This window comes from Dipteris shenzhenensis, chromosome 7, assembly GCF_047967505.1.
Source record: "Dipteris shenzhenensis isolate YYH24624 ecotype China chromosome 7, Dip_SZ_1.0, whole genome shotgun sequence".
Lineage (NCBI taxonomy): Eukaryota > Viridiplantae > Streptophyta > Polypodiopsida > Gleicheniales > Dipteridaceae > Dipteris > Dipteris shenzhenensis.
The window spans coordinates 16,623,555-16,648,915 of record NC_141602.1 but is presented as its reverse complement, the minus strand read 5'-3'; the positions used below and the strand labels follow the sequence as shown (position 1 = coordinate 16,648,915).

The window sequence follows — 25,361 nt, the reverse complement described above, 5'->3', positions numbered from 1 at the left end:
CCGCTAGACAACTGCTGGCAAAGAGGTGAAGGGTGGGAAGGTCTCGAAACAAGGAACCCCTAAACCAGTACACTGCAATGGAGTCTTGAGCACGCAGACTGAGAAACTTGAAGGAAATGTACACGATGCAGCGTCCAAGATATGGAGCTCCCACAGGTGAAATGCTGCATGATTCAAATCGAAGAGAAGCTAATGTCCATAAAACGGAACCCACTCCCAGTGCCTCAGAGCTTAGTAACTTACCTTAGTGGCAGGAGATGGAAGACGATCCCCTAGGACTTTGTCACGAGTCTGAGCGAACACTGCGACCAGAAGTTTCCTTCTACTTGATCATAGTTTGTGGAAAACCGTAGTGGTAAAGAGCATCATGCGCTTCTAACGACATGCAAAACGGCCAGATGGCAATGTTGTCTTGCCGTTTGGCATGCTAGCTCGAACAGGATCTCTTGAGCTCCTTTTTTAAAATTCTTTACATCTCTGTCGCTCTGGCTCCTCTGTCAGCTTCCTCAATTTATTTATTTTGGAAGATTTTTCTTGCTCAAAGATTGAGCACTTTCCACACTGACTTTTTTGGGACTAAGGGAGGCTTGAATAAGCTTATGCTTCCACCTTGTACTACTACGTAGGATCTACTTTGTGGAATCTCCAGCACAGATTCCAGCACGCCTTTCCCTTTCAAGCTCTAGAGCACTTTTGAGTGCATGGGGGGCTTCATTCGACGAGAATGATTCTAACTAGGCAGAGAGGAGGTCTAGCTTTGGATCTTTTTCTTGTTCTGTCAAAAACCAAGGAATAATTCAGGGGTAGCTTTGAACTCTGATAATAGTTTTCTAAGCCCCTCAATCTCTATCATACCTTTTTGAACATCTCTCATGTCCTTTTCTTCCAGGTGTAAGGTAAAGCCTAGGAGGGGGGGTGGATATATTCTATCTAGATATTCATCCTTTATCATTCTCTTGCATGTCAACATTAGCACTATTAATGTTCAATGTCTGAGTAAACTTGAGGCCTTGGCCATTTGGATCTTTGAGTGCTGTCCTATCACTCTTGGTGGTAGCAGTTGAGCTAGTATCCTTATCCCCTCCATCATTGGTCAAAGCGATGGTCTCAAAAGTAGAAGTGTTGAGCACTCATGAGGTTATTAATCAAAATCAATTCAAATAACATTACAAATAAACAAAGTATGGAATGTAAAATACTTGATATATAATTATTCTCTAAATCAATAAGTTGATGTTGAAAACTAAATACTTCAATGGGAGACATACTATGTGGTTGATCATTTTCATATCTTGATGATGATGATGGGGCAACTATAGAAGAAGAAAACGTATCTTTATCTTGACTAAATCTGGATATTCTTCTAGTTGTCTTACTATATTTCCTTAATTTTTTGGTATCCTTTAGCCCAAACATTAGCCAAATGACGAGCAACATCATCCATGGGTGCAATCTCTATTCATTTAAAAGTTATTTATTAAACATGCATCTCTCTCTCTCTCTCTCTCTCTCTCTCTCTCTCTCTCTCTCTCTCTCTCTCTCTCTCTCTCTGTGGACAAACTATAGATGAATTCCATATAATGTAATTTTGACAATTTTTTTAAAGGTCACTCAAGTCACATAATTGATTGATCCTTATCAATTATGTCATCATCAGCACCATTATCTTCCATATTCACAAGGTCTACTATATTCCCCTAAACTTTTCAAGTATCCTTTCAACCCAAATATTAGCTCTTTGATGCTACTTTGGCTTAGCATATCAAAATATGTTGCAACTCCACAATTTTGCATTTTTTTTCCAATATCGCGATCTCTTGTTTGTAGGTGGTATCCATTAATGTGCATTTGTTGATGAGAAACCACCTTATGACTAGGCCCTTTTGCCAAATCAAGAAGTGTTAAATAGTCATCATATTCAAAGCTTGCACTTTGAACTAAGTCAGTGACCTACAGGAAGAATACAAAAATAATTAGAACTCCTCATTATAAAAGTTTTCATGCTCCTCTACATCCCATACTCTTTTGCATGATCCACCAAACTCACTGATGTACTCTAAGAAGAATCCCATAGCTTCTGTGATTGCATATCCCTAAGCCATACTTCCTCTAGCCTTGCCTTATTTTTCACATATTCTTTCAAAGTCCTCATGTTTCTCTCAAAAGGATACATCCATCGCATACTAACAAGTCCACAAATTCTTAACTCCTCAACTACATGAAAGAGTAAGTGTGTCATATGCCAAAGAAGGAGGGAGGGAATGCCTTTTCCATTAACATAAAACATGTATAACTTCTTAACATAATGCATCCCATTGTGTCATGTCCAAATCACTTGCACGTATTCTTCACAACACAAGACTTAATCTAATTATAGTGGAGCAAACATAATCACAATCAAAGAATGTCTTATTGCTAGTGGCAATATCTGCTGAACAAAAACATGATAATCATGTGTTTTCATTCCTTCTAGCTTTTTGCAAAGAACATGGTTTTGCAAAGATGCAGACTACCTTGTCAGAACTTTGATATTCTTTATGAATGAAAAAAAATCATCCTCTTCCTTCTTTGTAAACCTATATGATGCAGCTGGCATTTTCAGCTTATCATTTCTTTTATGGACTACTTGAGGCCATAATTCCGGTCATATTTTCATATCTAGACAACTTCTTAGAGAATCTTTAATTAATTCTTGTAAGAGTGTCTTGAAAACATTTTTTGCAACAATTTTTCTCCACATGCATCACATAAAGATTATTACAAACAAGATGGTGCTGCATGAAAAAAAATACACGATTCGATTTCATACATGAATTAAAAAACAAGGTATTTTAAAAATTTTATTGTGTGGAAGCATGAGTGCTTACCTCCCAATAGGGCAATGTATAATATATTGACAATCCTTTCCACCCAGTCAATAATCCTGGATCTTCTTTAGGCCTCCTATTGCTTTTCAATAGCCACTCTTCCCTTTGTCTAGAAAATTTCTTAAATTCATTCACATTAGGATATAAGGGATGTTCTCCATATTTAGTGGAGCCATTGAATGCAATTCTTAAATTTCTAAAGCTATGATCCATTGGAAGAAAGAACCTATGGCCTATATATTTAATCTTCTTAAGGCATGCCGAGTATCTTCCTCAAAATGTAGGACCACACATAGGACAAGCATTAAAAAACTTTGTGTAGCAACTAGAAATGAGTCCATAAGCTGAAAAGTCATGGATTGTCCATAACAAGATTCCTCTCAGAATGAATAATCTTATTTTTTGACGAGATTCACTTCCATCATATGCATTTACTCCATTCCATAAGGCTTGTAGCTCATCTATGAGAACCTATCACATAAAAGCAATATTATTATTTATGCAATTTCATAACTATGGAAAAATAGTACATACATCTAAACCACTTGAGAAAAAGTTTGATATTAATATGCATAAATATTGAATTCACCTGCAAGTACACATCAAATTTTTTTTAAGAAACTTGTTTTGGACCTTGTATTAAAAGTGAGAGGTTTAGAAATAACTTCTTGGTTGCCAACCATGGTGGTAGATTGTAGTTCACAATCAACACAATCCATGTGCTCCACACACTACGTAGATCTGAAAATGGATTGACACCTTTCTATTGCAAGAGCTAGTCAAACATTTCTCATCTCTTTTGCAAATTTCGGCCATGTGCTATCCACATTCTTCCATGCTAATGAATCCACTAGGTGCCTACACAAACCATCTTCACTTCTTCCACCAATATGCCATTTTATGTTTTTGGCAATAAGAGGACATCTGTCCAAAATTTTGGATATTAGAGCATAGAAATACATGTCATCATCTAATAGCATAAGGTTAAACATAATATGAATCCACTAGGTGCCTACACGAACCATCTTCACTTCTTCCACCAACATGCCATTTCATGTTTTTGGCAATAAGAGGACATCTGTCCAAAATTTTGGATATTAGAGCAAAGAAATACATGTCATCATCTAATACCATAAGGTTAAACATAATATGCAAACTTTACATACCTATATTGTTTAAGAAGTCATGGAATCAAAGGAAAGTGTCGTAATGTTTTTTGAGGGACTTTTGACTTACCACTTAACTTCCATCAACTTTCCTGGCATTTAGGACACACCTCCAAGCTTGCATACTCCCCACAATCTAAAATGCAATCATTGACACAAGCATGGATATTATCATATTGTAATCCCAACTCATGTATTCTTTTTTTAGCCTCATATGATGAGGAAGGAAGATAATTGTTTTGTGGAAGAATCTTATGTCTTAAAATATAAAGGAGCTTACTAAAGCTAGTTTGTGACCTTTAACTTGTAGAGTAACAGAGTAGTTGACAATGAACTCACTTCACATCCATCAAAAAGTGGCTTCTTTGCTTCACTCATTCATTCCTCAAATTTGGACATGTTATCAACCTCTTTCTCCAAATCACCATCACTGTAGCATGTATCCGTTCTTTCAGAGTGTTTGGATACCTCCTCACAAACTTCAAATGTATCTCGAAGCATTTCTTCAATTGCTATATCCTTATCTAGTTTATTTTTAACATTTGCATGCTACATATATAAGACAAGTTCTTCATCTTCAAAATGTAAAGGAAAAACTAATTTTAACAAGTACACTTATATATAAGCTAAACAAACCTCTTACCTTCTCATTTCCATCAACTACACTGTTTGTCCATACCTCTCTTTAATTAATTCTCTTGTATTCTTGCATAATTTAAACTAGAGCATCCACGACATGCCTTGCAGGGACAAGGATATACTATAACACCTGTTTGGTGCATGTATTCTCTACATTTGCTAAAAGCACTTCAATTGCATTTACTTTATCTTCCAATTCTTTTTGAAAAAGCATTGTCAAAATCTTATCTGTGACGCACATAACTTACTCAATATGAAAATGAGAATTTTCATGAAAAAGATATGAAAAAAATCACGCGATATAATCTAAGGTGATCAAATTAGACATTGAGATATAGAGTATAAAAATAAGAGATTATGCTCTAAACTTATTCTTGCAGTGGTTAATACACTTCAAATTAAAAGTCCAAGTATTTAATTTTAAAATTAAATATGTAAAGGGTCCTCTAAGCATAATATCTTGATGAGCAATTGAGACAATAAATACGTAAAGATATTATAAGAAATTAATGTTATTTGTGTTGTAAAGAGATAAATATTTCACTCATGATCCAATTCCAATAGATGATGATGGACCCATTTCCATTGTATTATGAGATGAATCTAGACCAAAATATAAATCTTAGAAGAAATGAAAGAAATGAAAAACACTATATAGTGTACAAGTAGATTCATTTCACACAAAAAAATATAATGTTATTTATAAAGAGAGAAACATTTCACTCTCGTGATCCAAATACAACAAATGATGATGGACCCATTGCCATTGTATGATGAGATGAACCTGGAACAAAATAAAAATCTTAGAAGGAATGAAAGAAATGAAAAATGCTATATAGTGTACAAATAGAGTTATTTCACACAAAAAATATGTAATTTAGTAAACATGTCAAAATAAAATATTTTATGAATATATAAGAAATTAATGTTATTTATAAAGAAAGAAACATTTCACTCACGTGATCCAATTCCAACAAATGATCATTGCCATTGTATTATGAGATCAACCTAGAACAAAATATAAAATCTTAGAAGAAATGAAAGAAATGAAAAATGCTATATAGTGTACAATTAGATTCATCTCACCAAAAAGTATGTAATTTAGTAAACATGTTAAAAGAAAATAATTTATGAATACATAAGAAATTAATGTTATTTATAAAGAGATAAACATTTCACTCACGTGATCCACTTCCAACAGATGATGATGGACCCATTTCCATTGTATTATGAGAAGAACCTGGAACAAAATATAAATCTTAGAAGGAATGAAAGAAATGAAAAACGCTATATATTGTACAAGTATATTCATTTCACACAAAAAATATGGAATTTAGTAAACGTGCCAAAAGAAAATAATTTATGAATAAATTTTAAATATGAATTCATCATAAACAAGCTAAAAGAAAATTAAAAAAAACTCACTAAGATTAGCTAGTTGCATTTCCAATGGAGCTTTAGAGAAAGTAGGCCGATGGCATGATTCTACAAAAAGAAAAAATGCATCGAAAGTCAAATAAACAATAAAGATCATATTCATTTTTTGCTAAAATCATGTGACTCAAACAGCTAAAAAACAGATCAATTATAGAAATTTTATTGCATTTTTTGCTAAAATCATGTGACTCAAATAGCTTCAAAAACTGATCAATTATAAAAACTATAGTTTATTTTTTATACTTAAGACCTTACAAAATTATTGATCTTGAAAGCATTTATAAATTGTAAAATGTCATTTATATTATCGATATATGGCTAGTCTTCTTACCAATCAAAGAAGTTCGATGAGTTTGCATGTATACAGGGGGAGAGCTAGAAGTAGCTTTTGCTCCTACACCAATAGGAGCCGTAGGACATGATTTCTCTTGAGAGCGCACCACATATTTTCTTTTGTTTCCTTTTGAACATGTGTAGTCCAAAAGTTGTAGATTGGAACATATATCATATCCTAGCTTCTATGATTGTACAACCTATAAAACAAATAAAGAAAAGCATCTAGCTAGAAACTAAAAATTTTGAAGCTAACCCCATATTAAAAAAAGTGTTTCTTGTTTTGATGATGCAATTAGCAGTTAGATATCATTATGGTACATGATACATTGGCAAATGACCTATGATAAATGTTTCTTATTTCGATGATATAATTAGTAGAGTTAGATATCATTAAGGTACATGATAAATTGGGAAATGACCTATGAGAACCACCAGACTCAAAGAATTTCTAGCTTGTGATTTCTCTCTTTCTATATTACACAAAATACTAGATTTGCAGGTGGGAAGTAAGGAGTTGATAGACATAAGTTTCATAAAAGTTGGAAATTACTTATGGCAGCAGCAACATATGAGGGTCACAGTTTTCCTTGTGTTTTCAAATTGCGCAAGTGACACAATTTTCAACAAAGTTTCAAGTCGTCGTCCTTTATGAAGTCATTAAATAAAGCCCATGGGAGCAAAAATAAAAAATTTTAATGTACAACATCTGGCACAAAGGACCTAAAGCTTAACAATGCTTTTCTTCAAGGAGGTGGTTTATACAATTCATTGCTAGATTCGCTATGGCACTAGTTGCTACATGCCTAATTGTCTCATCCTTTGAATGTTGCATTAGCATGAGAAGTCAACTGATCCCTCTTGCCTCTATCTTCTTTGCTTGATTTGATTCTGATGATAAGGATCCACCTATGCTCTCCACATCAAAGATGATGGCATCATTGTTGGAAATATAGCCATAATTCATGGCAGTGACCAATGTATTGATAATAAGTAGGTTAGGGGCACTTTTTCCCTCTTACGAGGTTTTCCCCTACAGTTAGTAGTTAAGTTAGGGTTGGTTGGGGTTTGTCACTTAGACAAAACCCCTACTATTGTATCTTTTCTTATTTCTTGTAATACAACAGTTGGCTACTCTCTCTTCCTTCCAGCCCTCTCTTGCCCTCTTTTCTCTTACATTTGGTATCAGAGCTAGCCGATCACTTGCTTCCCACACTCCTATGTGTTCCTGTCACACTTTTGTAGAGGAGAAGAAGTTTCCTTTGTAGGCTGGCTGCTCTCCTGCTCATGCTTTAGCCTATTCAACTCCAGTTCGTTCAACTCAAGCTCTAGATCACATTGAACATCAGGCACTCCGACCAGTAGACCATTCTGGTCATACATCCCATACCTACAACAACGCCTTGTGTCTATATAGTCCATACAAACTGTATGGAATTCTGTACATGTTGCACATCATACATGTGCCATACAACTCAATGTACTAGCTCTGTACTGATTTTGGATTGCTACTCGTACTGACGTGCATCTCCCATCCGTACAAGATAACAGTTGTCAGTACCATCGTACCTGCAACCATCTACACCAGCTACCTTTGTACATCCTACATTTGCAAGTGACCTGTACATACCATTTGCATGATGTCATACAACTGCCCTGTCGGTTACCTACCGTACATACCAGTGCTAGCCGTACATGCCATGTTCGTACAACTGCACAATCCATACAACCTCATCAATAATTGTACATCAGTACAATTTAGCACTGTAGTACATTGCATCAGCAACCATATAGCCAAATGTTGTTGTCTGTTTAGGCATTTTTAATCCAATCATGAGCATTTCTTTGGCGCATAGGTTCATTTGGCATACAAATTCATTTGTAGATTTGGGGCTTTTCTTGGATTTGCTCCTTTTTCGAGTCAATTTTGCCTTGCAAATTGGGGCTTTTGGTTTTGGACTCCAATTTTGCTGGATTTGGAGCTTTTGGCCACTTTGCAAGAATTATGCAGCCAAATTTGGTAGATTAAAGTTGGGCTTATGCTTTTGGGCAAATGAATTTTGAGCCATTAATTGGCTAAGTCAGGAGCACTTTGGGACAAAGAATATTTGTTTTGGGGTTGCCTCATTATCCCAGAAGTGATTTGCAGTTGTGGACATATTTTTTGAGTTCATGACTTATTACTCTAGAAGGGAATTGTGATTGTGCACTTTTATTGCCAGCAAGGGAAGTTCCTTGACAGTGTCTATTGCAATTTTTCTTATGGCACAGAACACGAACTCTAATGATGTTTTTGGCATTCTCGCATAAAAGGATAGGTTGGATGGTACCAACTATTCCTTGTGGAGTTTCATGGTTTGCAACCTGTTAGTTGCCAAGGGCTTATGAAATTATGTGATAGGTGATGAGGAGAGGCCTGGTAATGTTGCTCTTGGCACTCCTCCACAAGGTGACAGAAGAGGTAGACAAGCACAAGTTCCAGCTCCTGGTGCTTCTACAGTGGAGCAGAAGAGATGGGATTCTCGTGATGCACAATCACTATTTGTAATTTCTCTCTCTATTAAGAGGTTCATTATTCCACATATTCAATCATGCATGACCTCTAAGGAATCTTGGGATCTTCTTGAGAGCATGTTTGCAACCTACAAGGAGGCAAGGGTTTCATTCCTAAAGAGGGAGTTGACTCATACTCATATGGCTGAGGGTGACTCTATGTCTGATCACCTCATAAAACTTCAGGATTTGAGAGAGCAAATGTTTAAATATTGATGAGATCATTCTAGATTCAGAGATGGTTACTACCACCTTGAATTCTCTTCCTAAGTCTTATCTTAGTTTTTTTCACACCAAATTGCATTTGTCTTTGAGGGGAGGTGGCAACCCTCTCACCTTTCATGAGTTGATAGAGCTTTTGTCATAGGAAGAGCAGACAAGGAAAAATATGGCCACAAGTGTTGGTGAACATGCCATGCTTTCCAAGTACAAGCAAAAGGGGAAAGGAAAGCAGCCTACAAATTAGCCTAAGGCTGATTCTGGACAGCCTTCACAAAAGGCTAAGAATGATGCAAAGAAGCCCAAGAAAAAGGGGAAATGTCATTACTACGCTCTCCCAAATCCTTCATCTCAAACTTCTGCTTCAATAGCATTTTCACATGAAGGATATCTTCATCATTATCACCGGTGATGATCAAATCATCAACATAAATGACAAGCAGCATAACACCTTTCTCTGTTTTTCTCACATAAAGTGAGAAATCTGCCATGGAAATCTGAAAACCAATAGTGACAAGATACTGTCCTATCTTGTCAGACCATGCTCTGGGTGCTTGCTTCAAGCCATACAAGGCTTTCTTCAACCTGCAAACAAACTCAGGATGAGCAGCATGCACATAACCTGGTGGCTGCTCCATATAGATCACTTTCAATTCCACCTCCCCCACCTCGATCATCGATGGAGCCTCCCACATCTACACCGCCTCAGCACGAGTTGGAGACTCGAGACGCATGGATTGCAGAGTTGGAGGCATTGTTGGCCGACTCTAGGGACGAGGTTAGTTATTCTGATTATTTTAGTTTATTTTTTTGTAGCGTGTTTTGAACTAAAGTTTTTTGGTTAGTTCTCACCATGTACGCGACATCTTTGCATTGCAGGCACATCTATTGCGACAGGATATGAAATCTTGTGTACGATTGTTGGAGGCAGATTTGGAGGAGCAGAGGATTCGGACACGCATAGCATACCATCGTGCGGAGCACTATATTTTGCAGTTGAGGCATATTAGTCATGATCCATCTTGCCATAGGATCGACCCCAGTGTGTGACAAAACATGCGTGCCTCAGGATCTATGGAGTGCTCTAAGGTGGATGGAACCTATGTGGAAACATGATGAAGAGAGTGCTCATGACATGTATCTCAAGTCAATTAGGTTCCAAGATAGATTAGCTTGGACTCATAAAGAGAATCTTGAGATAGTGCAAAGTGCTTGATTGATATTACTTCAAATGAACCTCCCTTTTATAGGTGAGGGTACTTACATCCATTTGCTTGCTCACATGTGGGATATCTCCTCCATGCCATGTGGCAGCTTTCCCTTTACTCATACCTTTGCTCTACATGTGCTCATGGCACCACAACTCTCAACACCTCCCCTTGGTGCCATGATCCTTTGGCTACTGCAAGGTGGTCAGATGTGAGTTACATTCCATCACCTCCCCTTAGTGCATGCATGCTACTTAAGGTGGTCAAGTGTGGCTTCTACATGTCAATACCTCCCCTGGGTGCTTTCATAGCTACTCTCAGGTGGTCAGGCTTGATTACAAAACATAATAGGCAAGGTTGGCAAGGTATTTGCTTCTCAGTACATTCCATTGATGTCACCTTTTGGCTCATGGCTTGATGATGACTCATTTGCTTCTTTGTTTGGTGTAGCTACCTGCATGATGCTTTGTTCTTCCATGTGCCTTGATGCTTTGTGTGTGGATGCCATGCTTCCTGCTATGGTCATCTCATGCACTTGTGCTTTTGGCATTCTTTTTACATTAATGTTGGCATTCATGCTTTGCTTTTTCCAATGGTTGCAAAGGTCTTACCAATTGAATTCTTTCAATATTGGCAGTGTCTAATTGCATACAATGATTCTGACTTAACAGACGCGTAGAGCTCAAAAAGGCGATCACTTTTCCTTTTTGGAGCGTGTGCAAATTCTTCTTGGATTGCAAGTTATGGCTTGTTGAAGATTCTGTGAAGAAGAGGGGCCTTGATGATGTGGCTTGGCTGTTCACATGTTGCTTGTAGGACTGTGCTTGGCAAGGGGCTGTGTGCTTAGGTGGCACTATTGACATGTGGCAGTCTTCTGACCCAAATTAGTTAACCCAAGTCTAGATTAACTTAACCATGATCCAAGTAACTGAACTAACCATAAACCTAACCAAGGTTGACCTTAACCACAGTTCAAACCTTATCTGCCACGTGTCACTTTTTTAAGGAACCTTGGAGATTTGAAGGTTCGTTGTGTAGGGAAGGTCGACGACAGATGAGCGGCTTCGACGGAGGGAGCTCGAGGATGACGGGTGGAGGTGTGGCTAGGAGAGATTCATCTCGCGAGCTTGGCTTCTTTGCGCAGCTACGTCCTTGAACAACAAGTTTGCATGAAGGGATTCTTCGGAGATATCGCTACTGCTCACGAGCGCACCACCATGGTCTCTGGCAAAGCTCTCGGGAACTTTTGAACTGTAGCAACTTTCGACGCCGAGGAGGAAGTGGTTGAGCTCTTCACTCACGAACTTGCCATGGAAGATCAGCCTGTGTGTCGACGTTGCAATGGAGGGAGTCGTTCGCAGTTTGCTTCGGTCGCTGGAGTCGCCACGTTTGGAGACGGAGGAGAGTTGCTGCCTTCTGCGTCAAGTCGCCTTCTTTGTTGGTTGAAGGGCTTTTCGGAGGATAGAGAGTCCGTTCAGTCGATGCTGGGATGATCCAGTCAAAGCCCGTGGGCTACCAGATGCGCTATTGGTAGAGCTCTTTGTAGAGGTCGGTGGAAGAAGCTTGCTAGCTGCGCTGTAAGCTAGAGATGGTGTTGCAAAGGCCGACTGAAGGACATCAGTCGTGCTTGAGGGCTGGAGCGCTTGAAGGCTCTGGTTGTGTGGAAGGCAGTTGAAGATTTGGAAGCTGGAGCTAGCCCATGTGCATGGAGCCGCCAAGAGATACTATAGGAGGTCGGTTCAGTAGAGGCCGTGTTGAGCACGTCGATGGAGAGCCATCTATGGAGGCACTTGATAGCTTGCTCTTGGAGATGGGGAGCTGCAGAGTTTGTTGCTCATTGGAAGGAGCGCTGTCTTGCTTGTCGAAAGGAGCGCTAGCACTCAGGCTGAAATCTCTCACCTCTCTTTAACAAAAGAAACACTCTCAAACTCTCTTGGAACACCTCTCTATCTCTCTCTCTCAGCACAAAGAGTGGACTCTCACAAAATAATTGAACGAAAATCTTCAACTCTCATGGACGGAATTCTTACAATCTAAAAACTAAAACTAACCTAAGAGAAAAAACATGAGCTCCTAAGACATGCCTACAACTAATCTAGGAGTGGGAGCAATCCTAGTGAACTACTAATAAGCTAAACTAGGAGAGCTAAACCTATGCTCTGATACCATGACAAAACATGCGTGCCTCAGGATCTATGGAGTGCTCTAAGGTGGATGGAACCTATGTGGAAACATGATGAAGAGAGTGCTCATGACATGTATCTCAAGTCAATTAGGTTCCAAGATAGATTAGCTTGGACTCATAAAGAGAATCTTGAGATAGTGCAAAGTGCTTGATTGATATTACTTCAAATGAACCTCCCTTTTATAGGTGAGGGTACTTACATCCATTTGCTTGCTCACATGTGGGATATCTCCTCCATGCCATGTGGCAGCTTTCCCTTTACTCATACCTTTGCTCTACATGTGCTCATGGCACCACAACTCTCAACAGTGTGGCCCTATACCCCGCTCCTCCTATAGATGTCCCAACTAGGACACCCATAGATGCAGCAGTCATAGCCAGGCTTCCTACTGCCACTTGCGTCCTTTGCCACGAGGAGTTTGACACTATAGGGTGATTTGGACTAGGGTGTGGCCACATCGCACATCTCCATTGCATGACCCGCCACATGGTGGCACGATCAGTGTGCCCTGTATGCTTTGCTGACATTGATGTGGCCACATACAGAGGACTAGGCATGGATGATCTGTATCCTGGTCATCGTCAGGCCATTGATCCATTCGCCCGCGTGGTCATGATAGAGCACTACAGGGCGGAGGCACAGAGAGCTTTGCTGATGCAGGAGGGTGCTGATACATCTGTGGTTGCAGCGTGTGTTCCACGACGCTTCTCATATGGTGATTTCATGCCAGGTGACGAGGCACGAGCAGAGGAGGCACACTGTATTGAGTGAGAGGCAAAGCTGCAGACATCATTGCAGCAGTGGGTGGAGCAGCAGCTTAGGCGGGGCCGAGACCAACGTCTTCTACATGTAGAGATGATTACCCGCGCTGGATTTGAGGCACGAGTATTCGTAGATGCACGACTATGGGAGCTGAGATGTGCATACATAGAGGAGGCGAGGGAGGTAGAGATGGCAGCGGTGGCTCGTGTAGCATGCCCTTCTCTTCATCAGGATGAGGCTGGCCCATCTCATGCAGGAGATGAGGCTGGCCCTTCTGATCCGGCTTTGCTTGAGGGCACACAGCGGACAGTTGGGCAGCGGGTCATACAGGAGCCACATCAGCAGAGGATGACTAGAGGATCATATGTGGAGTTATCAGATTTTGATTTAGGATGATTGTTTAGGCTTCACACATTTCTTGTTTAGGGATGCACTTCTGCACGATGATGATGATGATGTACACATTCATTTTGGTACTTTCATGATATTGTTCTTACTTTTATGATGTATGAGCATTTTCGTACTTTCATGATGTTCTTCACACTTTGTTTATCTCAGTTTATAGTTTGTTCAAATCTAACATAAACATTTTTTGGGTAGGCTCATGCACTCACCAAAATTTTTCCCAGTGTAATTATTCCCTTACTGGAGTAATAATGAGATGCAATCTATCAAAACTTATAGTTCTAGACATCATAGAGCTTGACACATGTCACTACATGAGTAGTTCTGCCCTCCTTTGCATAGTCTTTGTGCTACATCTTTGTATGTCAGACTGTAGTCTATTCTATCATGTACCCATATCTCGCCACTTGTCATGTATCGACATCTCACTGCCTATCATCTATGCACAACTCTCCTGTGCTAATCTAGAGTTGTGACCACCGCATTGATGTTGGCTTGGTACGACCATTGTGCTGGTCCTTGGATGTGGCTGTAGTGGTCATTACATTAAAGAATGCAGGAAAAGGATTGCCAATGAGAAGAAGAAAGAATCCAGTATGACTATCTCGGACACATCAACCTCTCATGCACATGAAGGTGATGGTACAACCAATTTGGTGGAAGAGGAATATGCATTTTTGACTTGCAGTCTTGATTGTAGTGTGGCCATCCCAGATACTATAGCCACCTTTGTGGAGGATGGTTATGCTTTTTTGACTCATAGTTATGAACCGTCTATGGATGCATGCACTTTCAATGTCAATGAGACATTGAATAAATTGGATACTTGGTATTTTGATAGTGGCGCCTCAAAACATATCAGTTTCAAGAAGTATTTGTTTGATTCTCTGCATTCCAGGAAGGGTGTCTTGTGCCAATGATTCTTCTTATTCTGTTTATGGTATTGGTGAGATTGTGCTCATAGCTATAAATGGCACAAATTTTAAAATTCATGATGTGCTTTATGTGCCTGGAATAAAGAAGAATTTTCTTTCAGTGTTCTCTCTCAATAGAGGAGGATTTCAAATTGTCTTTGAGGATGACAAGTGTGTGGTTCGAGACAGAGAAAATGATATGCCTTGAGACTATGTGGCACATTGTTTCATGGTCTTTCCTACTTGATGTCTAAGAAAAGATCAGATCATGCACTTGCAGTTTCTACTCCCATTGTTGCTATGCAGAATGCGGAGTTATGGCATGCTAGATATGGACATATGAATTTTGGCAGTTTGATGACACTTCAAAGGTTTCATATGGTTGATGCTTTACCTCCTTTGGAGTCACCCCCGCCACATACATGTGAAGGGTGCATACTTGGCAAGATGCATAGGTTTCCCTTCAAGAAATATGGTGCAGTAAGAGTTGTCCGCAAATTGCAACTCATTCATAGTGATGCCTAGGGTCCTATGAGGACTCCTGCCATGGGTGGTTATTATATTTTGTCACATATACAAGATACACTTGGGTGTATGGTCTGAAAGAAAAATTAGAAGTGTTTCTTCAATTTCAACACTTTGTTGCCAAAGTTTGGAATTACGCGAAGTTATGTCCTTCAATAGCCACTCATTGGACATTGAGAACATGCCATCATGCTCATTATACACTTTTTCAATACAAAATAGGAGACAAAATGATAATTGCTCTAAGGTCACGCATACTCATTTACACTATTGAGTCTCCTTGTTTTCTTTTAAGGATGATCTCACCATCGTCCAAGAAGTCAGCATGCTAAAAAGTGTCATGCAAATTAGTGTCATGTAAAAAAGATGCAAAAGTTATAAGGGAAAAACATGTTAAGCCTCTCTCTCTCTCTCTCTCTCTCTCTCTCTCTCTCTCTCTCTCACACACACACACACACACACACATGCATGTGCGCTCTCATCTTTGCAAAATGTAAGTGTTATAAATGAGGTTAAAGCAAAAAAAAAAGATGATGTGTTGTGCGGGAGTTAAACAATGTTGGGAGCACATACTATAGTCGAATCCCCTCTCTTCTTGCATATGCTAAATGAAAAAGTAAAAAAGATTTGAAACAATAATGTGTGTCTATTGCCTGCCATGGTTCGTTCACAATCCCATTCAATGCTTTATGTGTTGTGTGTAATCGTTATTATGCAGCAAACAATGGTGATGCTATGTAGTGCAAGCCCACTACCTCCAAGTAACTCCTCCCTTCTATGTGTTTGTGAGGTGTCAATGCTCCCTAGGACAGAGCATTTTTCAATGGCTTGAAAGTATCACTCCTAAGAACAAGGTGAATAATATTCAATCATTCATAAGGCTTACCCAAGATCAAAAAAGTAAACAGAAAGGAATCCACTGGAAAGGGTGTGGAGGAAGAGCCAATAGGAAAAATGCACTTCCAAAAAATTCAAGAAATGCCTATTTCTGCTTTCCCAAAATTGCATCGTTGCTACGGCTACCCAGAGGGTAGGCCAATTAGAGCTGCAAAAGCTTAGCCAGTGTGCGTCAAGAGCAAAGAGCTCCAAAGCCAAGGTGATGACATGGCAATATTTCATGTGCGCGGGCATGCATGCGCGCGCGCGTATGTGTGTGGGGGGGGAGAAGGTGTGTGTGTGTGTGTGTACATAGGTGCATGTGTGTGTATGGTGTAGTGTGTGTGGTGAGTGTGTGTGGTGAGCAGTGGGAGCGACGGAGAGCATGAGAGCGTGAGAGAGAGGGGGGTCGAGACAGACAAAGGTTCCCGCACAGTTCCCCCTTCCGTCCATACATCTGTACAGATGCCGTATGCTTACCGTACGGCCGTACAGTAAGCCTCTGCTCATCCCTGCACAACCCTTAGCAATCCCGCTATAGATTTCCTCGCCATCGCTAATCCCCTTTTGAACTTCCCTCCGTATGTCTGTACATCGCCATCGCTGATCCCTTCTGAAGTCCCTACATGCGTCCGTACATCCCCGCCTCTCGGTACAATCTAGCCTCCCTGCCCTTCGTCAGCATCTCTGCCACAGTCGTTTTGTTCCATATAGCCTCTGTCTATCTCGTCAGCAATCCGTACAGTCTGTACACTCCTGTGTCTGTCCGTACTATACGTACAGTCCTCATTTGTCCGTACTGTTTTCCCTATTTCTCCCGTGCTGTTTGTTCTGCTCAATCCCTGCTGTACAGCTCTAGTTCTCTCTGCCTCTTCATCAATCTTGCCGTGCTTAACTTCATGGAGGAACATCTCAAAAGCTATTCTCGGAAGGACCTGTCCCGGGACTCCAAAAGACAACAAGTTGATTTTTCTACTTCAGCCTCTGTAGATGCTCACTATGTTTTCGACATGCTCAAGGATGAATTTCATCACAGCCGGAAGGAGTGGTCCAAACCTCCCCTGGCACTTAAATACAAGCTAAAGCTGCCCTCTTTGGTCGCTCCCCTCCGAAAGTTTTCTCAGCAAGCAGTTATCATTTTCTTTCCAGGGAAGCTACCTTCAGCAAATGATGTAGCTCAGTGGGTTCAGGCTTTGTTGGGAGGTTGCTTTGTTGAAGGAGTATATTTTGCTTCTCGAGGTTTTTATGAAGTGCACTTTTTGGATGCCTCATATCGTCAGCAGATATTGGAGATGTCCCCTCTATTCTATGGCAGACAAATGGTCCATGTCATGCCATGGTCGCCAAATAAGGATTATCACAGTCTCATTCGACATCACTGCCCTGTATGGGTTGAGGTCGTAGATTTTCCTGACTATATGAGGGCTGAGTTACCAAGCCTGGCAGCTACTTTGGGGCAAGTTGTATGCCCACCCCGTCCTTCGGGTAATCGAAATCGGTTTTGTGTTCTTTGGGATACAGATCACCCCACCCCTCCCTCTATTGCGGTAGAGGTGGAGGACGTCCCCTTGGGCGAAAAATATTTTGACTTGAAATGGGGAGTATTTGAAGGTGCTTGCTTCACATGTCATAAATTTGGCCACCTAGGGCTATGCCTAGTAAGTCGGGGGATATGGCATCTAAATCTGCCCCACCCAAAGAAAATACTTGGCAGCAACCCAAAAAGGTATTTGTGCTCAAGCCACGACCGTTACAATCTCGCCATTGGGATGCCTCTACTTCCACCCCTGGTCAGGCCTCTACCCCTGCTGATAGCCTCACTTCTCAACTGTGGGTTTGTGCTCAAGAGGGGCATCCCTGTATGTGATAATGATGAGGATTATAGAGCTACTGATCCAGGAGGCCAAGTGGATGTCGATGTCATGGCTGAGGCCTGACAACTTACACCTTCACTATGCTTTTTGGCTCGGCTATACATACCTTCTATGTCTACTTCAATTACTTGCATTTCATACAACGTTCAAGGTCTTTGCAATGTCAATAAGTGGAGACTTTTTTGGCACTATGTACATAAAATGCACCCTGATGTAATTTCTTTACAAGAACACAACCAACACTTCTTGGCTGGCCAGCAAGGCCATTATGCTAGTTATGACATCTTTTATGCTGGTACAATGAATTTTTCCGGGATATGCATGCTGGTGAAACATGATATGCAGCCCACAGTTGCTTACAATGACCCCCAGGGTCGATGGATGGTGATCAGATGCATCTGTCAGGCTGATCTTTATGAAATAGCATCTGTTTATGCCTCTTAAACTTCTGCGACAAGAGCTCGAATGTGGGCCTCCCTCAAACAATATCCTTTGCTGTCCAATGCCTTTTTGTGTGGAGACTTTAATAGCTCGCCAGCCATCCAAGACAACACCACTCATCATTCTCACATGATCCCCACTGAGCTTTGACATTGGGAAGATATGCTTTCTTTCTTGCATGCAGAAGATTTATGGCTCTCAACAAGTGATAGAGATATGGGTTACACATACCATCACAATGCCTTTACTCATTATTGGGCTCGACTTGACAGATGGTATTTGTTGCATGCTCAGCAGTATGCTAGATTCACATGTGCACTATGGGTTGATCATTCCCTTTTGCTATCTGATCACTTCCCAGTATGCTTGACATTATCTTTAGCACGTCTAACAGATGATATGCCTTTTTTTGGTCGTCGCCTGCTCCATGTTAATGGTGCTTATTTGCTGCATCAACAGTTTCAGAACATGGTGAGAGTGGCTATCCGTCCCCTCCTTTCACATGCTCAGGAGGACATGGATTTCGCCTGGATCAGTCTTGCCCATCGTTTGCAGGCTGTCATTCAAGATTATGGACGGAGTTACATGGGAACCCTCAGGCTTAAGCTGAAATGGGCTCAATCTCACAAGCAACAAATGGATTTAATCAGCTCTTATAGGCAGCTTACCTCCTCTGAACAGGATTCCTGTGCTTATGCGGTTCGCATCATTCATCAAAATGATCTTTGCAAATTAAAGAAGTGGCAAATCCGAGCTCGCATGAAACCCCTTTTGGATAAGGACTGCTCCTCCAAAGCTTTCTTTAAAAGCCTGCATGCGGATAGGCGAAAGGAGGATATTTGCAGAATCAGGCAAGATGATGGCACCTGGACCACATCCAAATCAGAATTGGAATCGAAATGCTCTAGTCATTTCCAACATCTCTTCTCTCCTCAGCCTGATCATTCAATGCAAGTGAATGCAGCTAGGTCTCAATTTCTGATGCATGTTCAGCCCATATTGTCCCCGGAACGAGCTCGTGCACTAGAGCAGCCCTTTATGCTTAATGAACTGGATGATGCTCTGAGTCACTTACGTAAAGGCAGCTCTCCTGATTGGGATGGATTGACTGTAGAATTCTTCCGTGCATTTTGGGGTGATCTCAAGAACACTCTGGTTCTTATGATCAATCATGCTTGGGCTAAACAATCTCTCCCTCCTTCTTGGAAACATGGCCTGGTCAAATTGATCCCCAAAAAAAGGTTGTGTGAGACAATGGCTGATTGGCGACCCATATCTCTTATGCCAGTCATTTACAAACTCATTGCCAAGCTGATTGTTCTCAGGGTTCGATTTATCTTGCAAGCAGGACTTCATCCTAAGCAGTATGGGTTTGTTCCCAGAAGATAGATTACTGATAATATCTCCAATGCTTTGCTTGCAATTGAGTATGCCAAATATTCTAAACAAGATGTTCTCATTCTGCAAGTCGACATTGCCAAAGCATTTGATACTGTCCATTGGGATTTTATTTCTCAGACTATGCACAAATTGGGATTTGGCCCTCGGCTAGTCCACATTATTTACTGGCTCTATTCTCATGCCACTGCGCAGTGTTTGCTAGGTGGTGGGTTGTCAGGAGCATGGACTATGACCCACTCAGTGAGACAAGCTTGCCCTCTTAGTTCGCTACTATATGCCATTGCTACTCATCCATTATTGTTGCATATGGACCATCTTACAACTACAGGGCAGCTTCATGGCTTGCAAATTCCAGGGGCACAGCCGTTTCTGGCATAGGCATATGCTGATGATTCATATTTCATGCCCAGGAATTCTCAAACTGACCTCTCTCGTTTGATGCATACTCTGAATGATTTTGGTATAGCTGCTGGACTGCATATTAACTTTCAAAAATCCAATCTTTTAGCATTGAAAGAAGTTGATTGGCATGCACTTCTCTGGCCTAGCCACATCCTCCCTTCCCACACTCTTGTGAGGCATCTAGGATATCCCATTGGCTGGAATATTACCCCTCAACAACAGCTCAAATGGGTACTTCAAAAGATCAACAAGAAGTTGGAATACTGGCATTTGTCCACTTGGCCTCTACATGTTCGACTTCGGATACTTCAGTCTATCATTATGGCATACGTGCAATTTTATTTGCCTCTTCTTCCCTGGTCTTTTAAGCATTTGGCTTCCTATATGTCCCAGGCTATGGAGATATTTTGGAAAAGCAAATCTCACAAAAAGGCATTGCGACTTCTTCCCATGCAGGCTATTTGCTCTCCTAAGACTCATGGAGGACTGAATATTCTCAATCTTCAGTTTCATATGCTGGCAAGAAAGAGCACTATGATTGCTGATTTTTTTCAGCAAAAACAGCCATGGGCTAATATGTTAGCAGCTATGTGTGGAAACATGACGTCCCATGCATATGGGCATTAGATTACAGATCACTAGGAAGCAGTCATGACCACATTTCAGGGGAAAATTCCTGGTTGTCCTGTCTCTACTGCTTTTATTCATGATTGGAAGAGAATTCTCTCTTATGCTAAATGGACAGGTGCTTCTTCCAATCATGGTAATTCTTTTCGCTTGGAAAGTATCCATTGGAGCAAGGTGTTTGAATCGCCTCTTGCTTTACAGGCGCCTATCAAAGCATATAATCGTATGAAACTGGGCATAAGATTCATCGGAGATGTTGTAGATCAACATGGTTATGTGCTTTCATTTCCACAAGCTTGCAGAACATTCCCCTTGGGTCTGCATCATCGGCCCATTTGGAGAATACTTACAACTATGTTGCAGCCATTTGTTCCTGTGCCTCCACTGTTTGTACAGGACAGATTGCTGGACTGGAATCTGACTCCCTTATCCCCTGCTACCTGTTCGCTTTCAATGCATAATCTGGCCTCCTCGATGGTTTACAGATTTCTTCTTCCACCGCCATGGATTGATAAGCATGCCAACAATCTTTGGAATTTGGATAGGCCTCTATCTTGGTGGCAATCACGACTCAAGAAATTTTGGAAAGCCAAATTGCCATTGAAACAGAGGCTTTTCTTTTGGAGATGTATAGTGGAAGCTTTTTCCATTGGGGTGAAATTGGCAGCACGTCACATTGCTTCCTCTTCCTGCCCCCGTTGTTCTTATCACCGTGAGACAGTTCCCCATTTGTTATGGTCTTGTCCGCACTCTCGGTTATTGATCACTCATGTTTCTCATTTGCTGCGGCTTCGGTTTCCCTCTATCAGATTTGGGAAACTATTCTGGATGTTTGGATGCTTCTCATCCCAGATGTCTCCATTCCTCCTTTTCTTTCACTGGACTCGCTTTTGGGTACTCTGAACTATTTGGACACAGAGATTGCATTCTAGGATGGGACAACAGTTTCCTTAGGCATATGTTTTCTTCAGAATGTCCCTCAAGCAATCTTTACATGATAGCTATGCTGCGAGGGACTTGAAGTGTTTTCTGACTCTTTTTGAGTTCTTCCATTAGGCTCTCTTTTGGAGTCTAATATCATGTACATTGATCTCAAGTTAATAATATAGTTACTGGGGAGAGAGAGAGAGAGAGAGAGAGAGAGAGAGAGACGTGTTCTACAACCCTACCCCCAAAGACCTCAAACCCAAGCTCTTGGAATAAGCGATTGGCATAAACCCACCACCGGGAAGGACTCAAAGCCAATGCTCACGATGAAGTATTGCTTCCTCATGCCCTCCAGAACCCGGAGACAACAATGCATTCCATCGCGTTCTTCCTCAAAGAGGCACCTTGTCCTTCTCGATTTTAACATTCACCTATTGGTCACAATCGCCTTCCTATATTAATAACAATTATGAGAATAGTTATTATCATGTTGCAAGCAGTGTCAAGGGTGCAACATAATCATGGTGTGAGCGTGAGCATGAGCACTATGAAGATCTAGCTAGGAAGCCTTTCTTTCTTGGCTTTGTATACTACGTTATCTCAGGATCATTAGTGGCCATGGCACGGAAAGGAGGATTGGTGCTGACAGGGCAGAAGTTATTGGAGCAACCAACCTTGCAAAATCAACGTAGAAGGAAATTTCTTGACGGCGTAACATTAACTTGACAAAGCAGGTTTTATCTTTCATGCCATTGCTGATGCTAGCCATGCGTGCTTGAGGTTTTCTCGCGTATACAGTGAGATGTTTCTTGTGCCCTCTCAGGTTATGGAGGGGTGAGAAACGAGGCTTGTACTTGTATTCGTGGAATTGAGCTTGTTACCTTTAAGATGATTTTGAAAAGTGTCTTCATAGTGAATAAAATAAAGTAGTAGAAGTCTACGTTTATTATTTGTGTTTCTTTATGCTTTCCATTACATAAATGTGTTTGTGTTTTTCCTCTTTGGTGGGTTTTAATAGTTTATTTGCTTTGCAGGGGCTTGTAGTGGAGCAGAAAGTTCAGTGAGTTCAGCTTATTCTCAAAGTCCGCATTTCAAAAGATGCACTAGAGCATGCTCGAGAATGTCTTTGCATCAAAGCATCTCTCATAGATGATGACCTCGAGGATGACTTTACAAATCTCTTAGTGCTAGCCCAAAATGTCACCGAGATAGCATTTGAGAGGTGGTTAGGTAGGCACGAGTCCAAAAATCTTGGATTCAAGATTAGGTTTGAGAGGCGAAACATCATCGCTGAGGAGTTAGTTAGCTGCCCTCATGGAGATGCTGTTGGAAACATTTTGTTGAGAACGGGCATGCAAGATCCTGACAATTTTTCCTACTCAACTGAACATAACTGTAGTTCTTGCTAATCAAAGTGAATGGTACCTTCAATGGTGGTCCTCTTGGGGGAAACTATGGCCCAGGTTTCTATCCAGTAGTTGTCATAGAAATTGGGGTTGCCCAATCGTTCCCGGACCTCCATCAAAAATTACAAAGTATATATAGTAATATTCCGAGTGTGAAATATTACTTGGCTATGAAACGCTATTCCAATTTGAGCATGGTGGCTGCACTCTTTGCTTGCAGCAATGGTTGGATGCCAACCTGTGTGGTATCTTTCAGGACTGTCTGTTCCCATGGGAACGCAGTTCGCTATTTTCAGCAGCAAGGTTGGGTTGGAATCACTGGGGTTGGCTATGGGAGCCCTCCTTGCAATGCCCCAAATATTGTTGACTACCGGATTGATCTCCCTGCAAATGTGTTGTTCATTGGCCGCCTTGGTGGCATCTCAGCTGGGGCTCCTGGTAACCTTTCGATTGATCTATACCGTGCCCACGAGAAGCTTATTTTGCCCCTTTGAAGCAAGATGGTCATGCTACGTAGTTCTAGGTTTGATGCACGTTTTAAAGTTAGATAGTGACCTTTTGGAATGGGAATGCCTATTTTGTAATACATCATGGATATGAAGTGTTAGATTCAATTTTTGGGGATTTTACCTCCTTGTGGAAAGACAAGGCATGCTTTTCTCAATGTAATCTCTCTTAGTGTTTTGGTTTTGGTCTGTGAGTAGTACTTGCTTTCTCTGCTTTTGTAAGTTTGTTTTAGAAATACTGTTTTCTTCCACTAGCAAATGCTCAAGTAAAGATTCATTAGCATTGGTAACTTGGCATTCATTTTATATACGGACGATTTATGTATGGACAAAGGCATATACGGGTAAAGGCTAGTATGTACTAGGTTGTTTTCAAAGTGAAAAATCAACAGAAGCAACACAAGTTTTTTTACAAACACTTAATTTCAGCAAGCTTATTATCTGTAAATGTTTGCTTTTGTTTCTATATTTATGTTGTGTGTGTGTGTGTGCATCATTAGAAATCTCTAAGCTCATGGAAACGATGGAGGCACGTAGTTAAAAAAGCAAGTCACACTTAAGTTTTTTGTAAAAGCGGGCAGTTTGTTTGTTTTGAAAAAAAAACACTTGTTTGTTTTGGAAAAAAAAGCAGAGTTTTACAACCCACAATTCTAGATATTTGGGGGGCTGGAAAAAAAGAGGAGCTGGGCGAAGGGGTGACACCCATATCCAGCACATGGGGGGCTACCCAGGAGTGCAAGAAGGAGCCTGCAAAATACTCTCGGGCTGCCACGTTGCTTCCTCCTCTAGTAATCCTTTCCATTTGATATAATACTCCACAAAAACTTTATTCCTGAGAACTTTATCTCTGTAACCCAGTATTGTCTCCAGTATGAATTCAATTTGGCCCGATTAATTCATTGGAGGGAGTTCAGCTGCAACAAAAATGTTTGCTCCCACATGCCTTTTGAGCAGGATACATGGAACACATCATGGATCTTGGTGGAAGAAGGCAAACTCAACTTATAGGCTAAGTCACCAACCTTTTTAAGGATCTTGAATGGGCCATAAAATCTGTGGGCTAGCTTGGCATTGGTGTCCCCTTTTATAGTAGCATACCTATGCGGATGCAATTTGAGGACTCTCCCGCCTGAAATTCAACATGCCTTCTCTTCTGATCAGCATACTCCTTCATTCTGGATTGTGCTCTAAGGAGTTTGTCTTTAGCCAATTATAAAAATGGCCTGCATCCTACCGCACTTGCAGATTAACAACGACCTGATCTTGGACTGTGGAAGGTTCTATCCCAAGACTTTTGGGTCTCAAAACAAAAGTGTCTCAGGTACTCTTCCACCCACCTGTTTGTTAGAAATAAACCAAACAGAGGGTATGAACAGCAGAGGACTGATAGAATAGCCCAGGAGCTCACATAGCGGTGGTGTGGGTGGAATCACAAACTTCTTCACTTAATGTGCTTCACATATATGCAGATCAGTAAATAGACAATGCTCAAGAAAGATATAGGACCAACAAAATATTTCCGTCTGAAAGACACAATACATCTGAGGGCCATTGTCCCACCAAATTGTGGTCCTTTGTCCCCATCAAAAAATGCTGTCCTACTACCTCCGAGGCACTTCCAGATCCATAAGTCTGCGTGCTCCCCGATGAGCATATGTAGACTTTAGTCTCCAGGCCTAATCCCTGC

The 25,361-nt window shown here is 40.9% G+C and overlaps 1 protein-coding gene and 1 pseudogene across 1 annotated transcript; one reads left to right on the top strand and one right to left on the bottom strand.

Annotated features, from left to right (window-relative positions):
• Positions 1-2,093: 2,093 nt before the first annotated feature.
• LOC147900010 (uncharacterized) lies at positions 2,094-22,382 on the bottom strand (annotated as a pseudogene).
• LOC147900009 (uncharacterized) lies at positions 22,381-23,794 on the top strand. The gene is made up of 2 exons (XM_087376559.1): positions 22,381-22,473; positions 23,162-23,794. Exons 1-2 carry the CDS (start codon positions 22,381-22,383, stop codon positions 23,660-23,662), a joined length of 594 nt encoding a protein of 197 aa, XP_087232685.1. The 3' UTR covers positions 23,663-23,794.
• Positions 23,795-25,361: the final 1,567 nt, after the last annotated feature.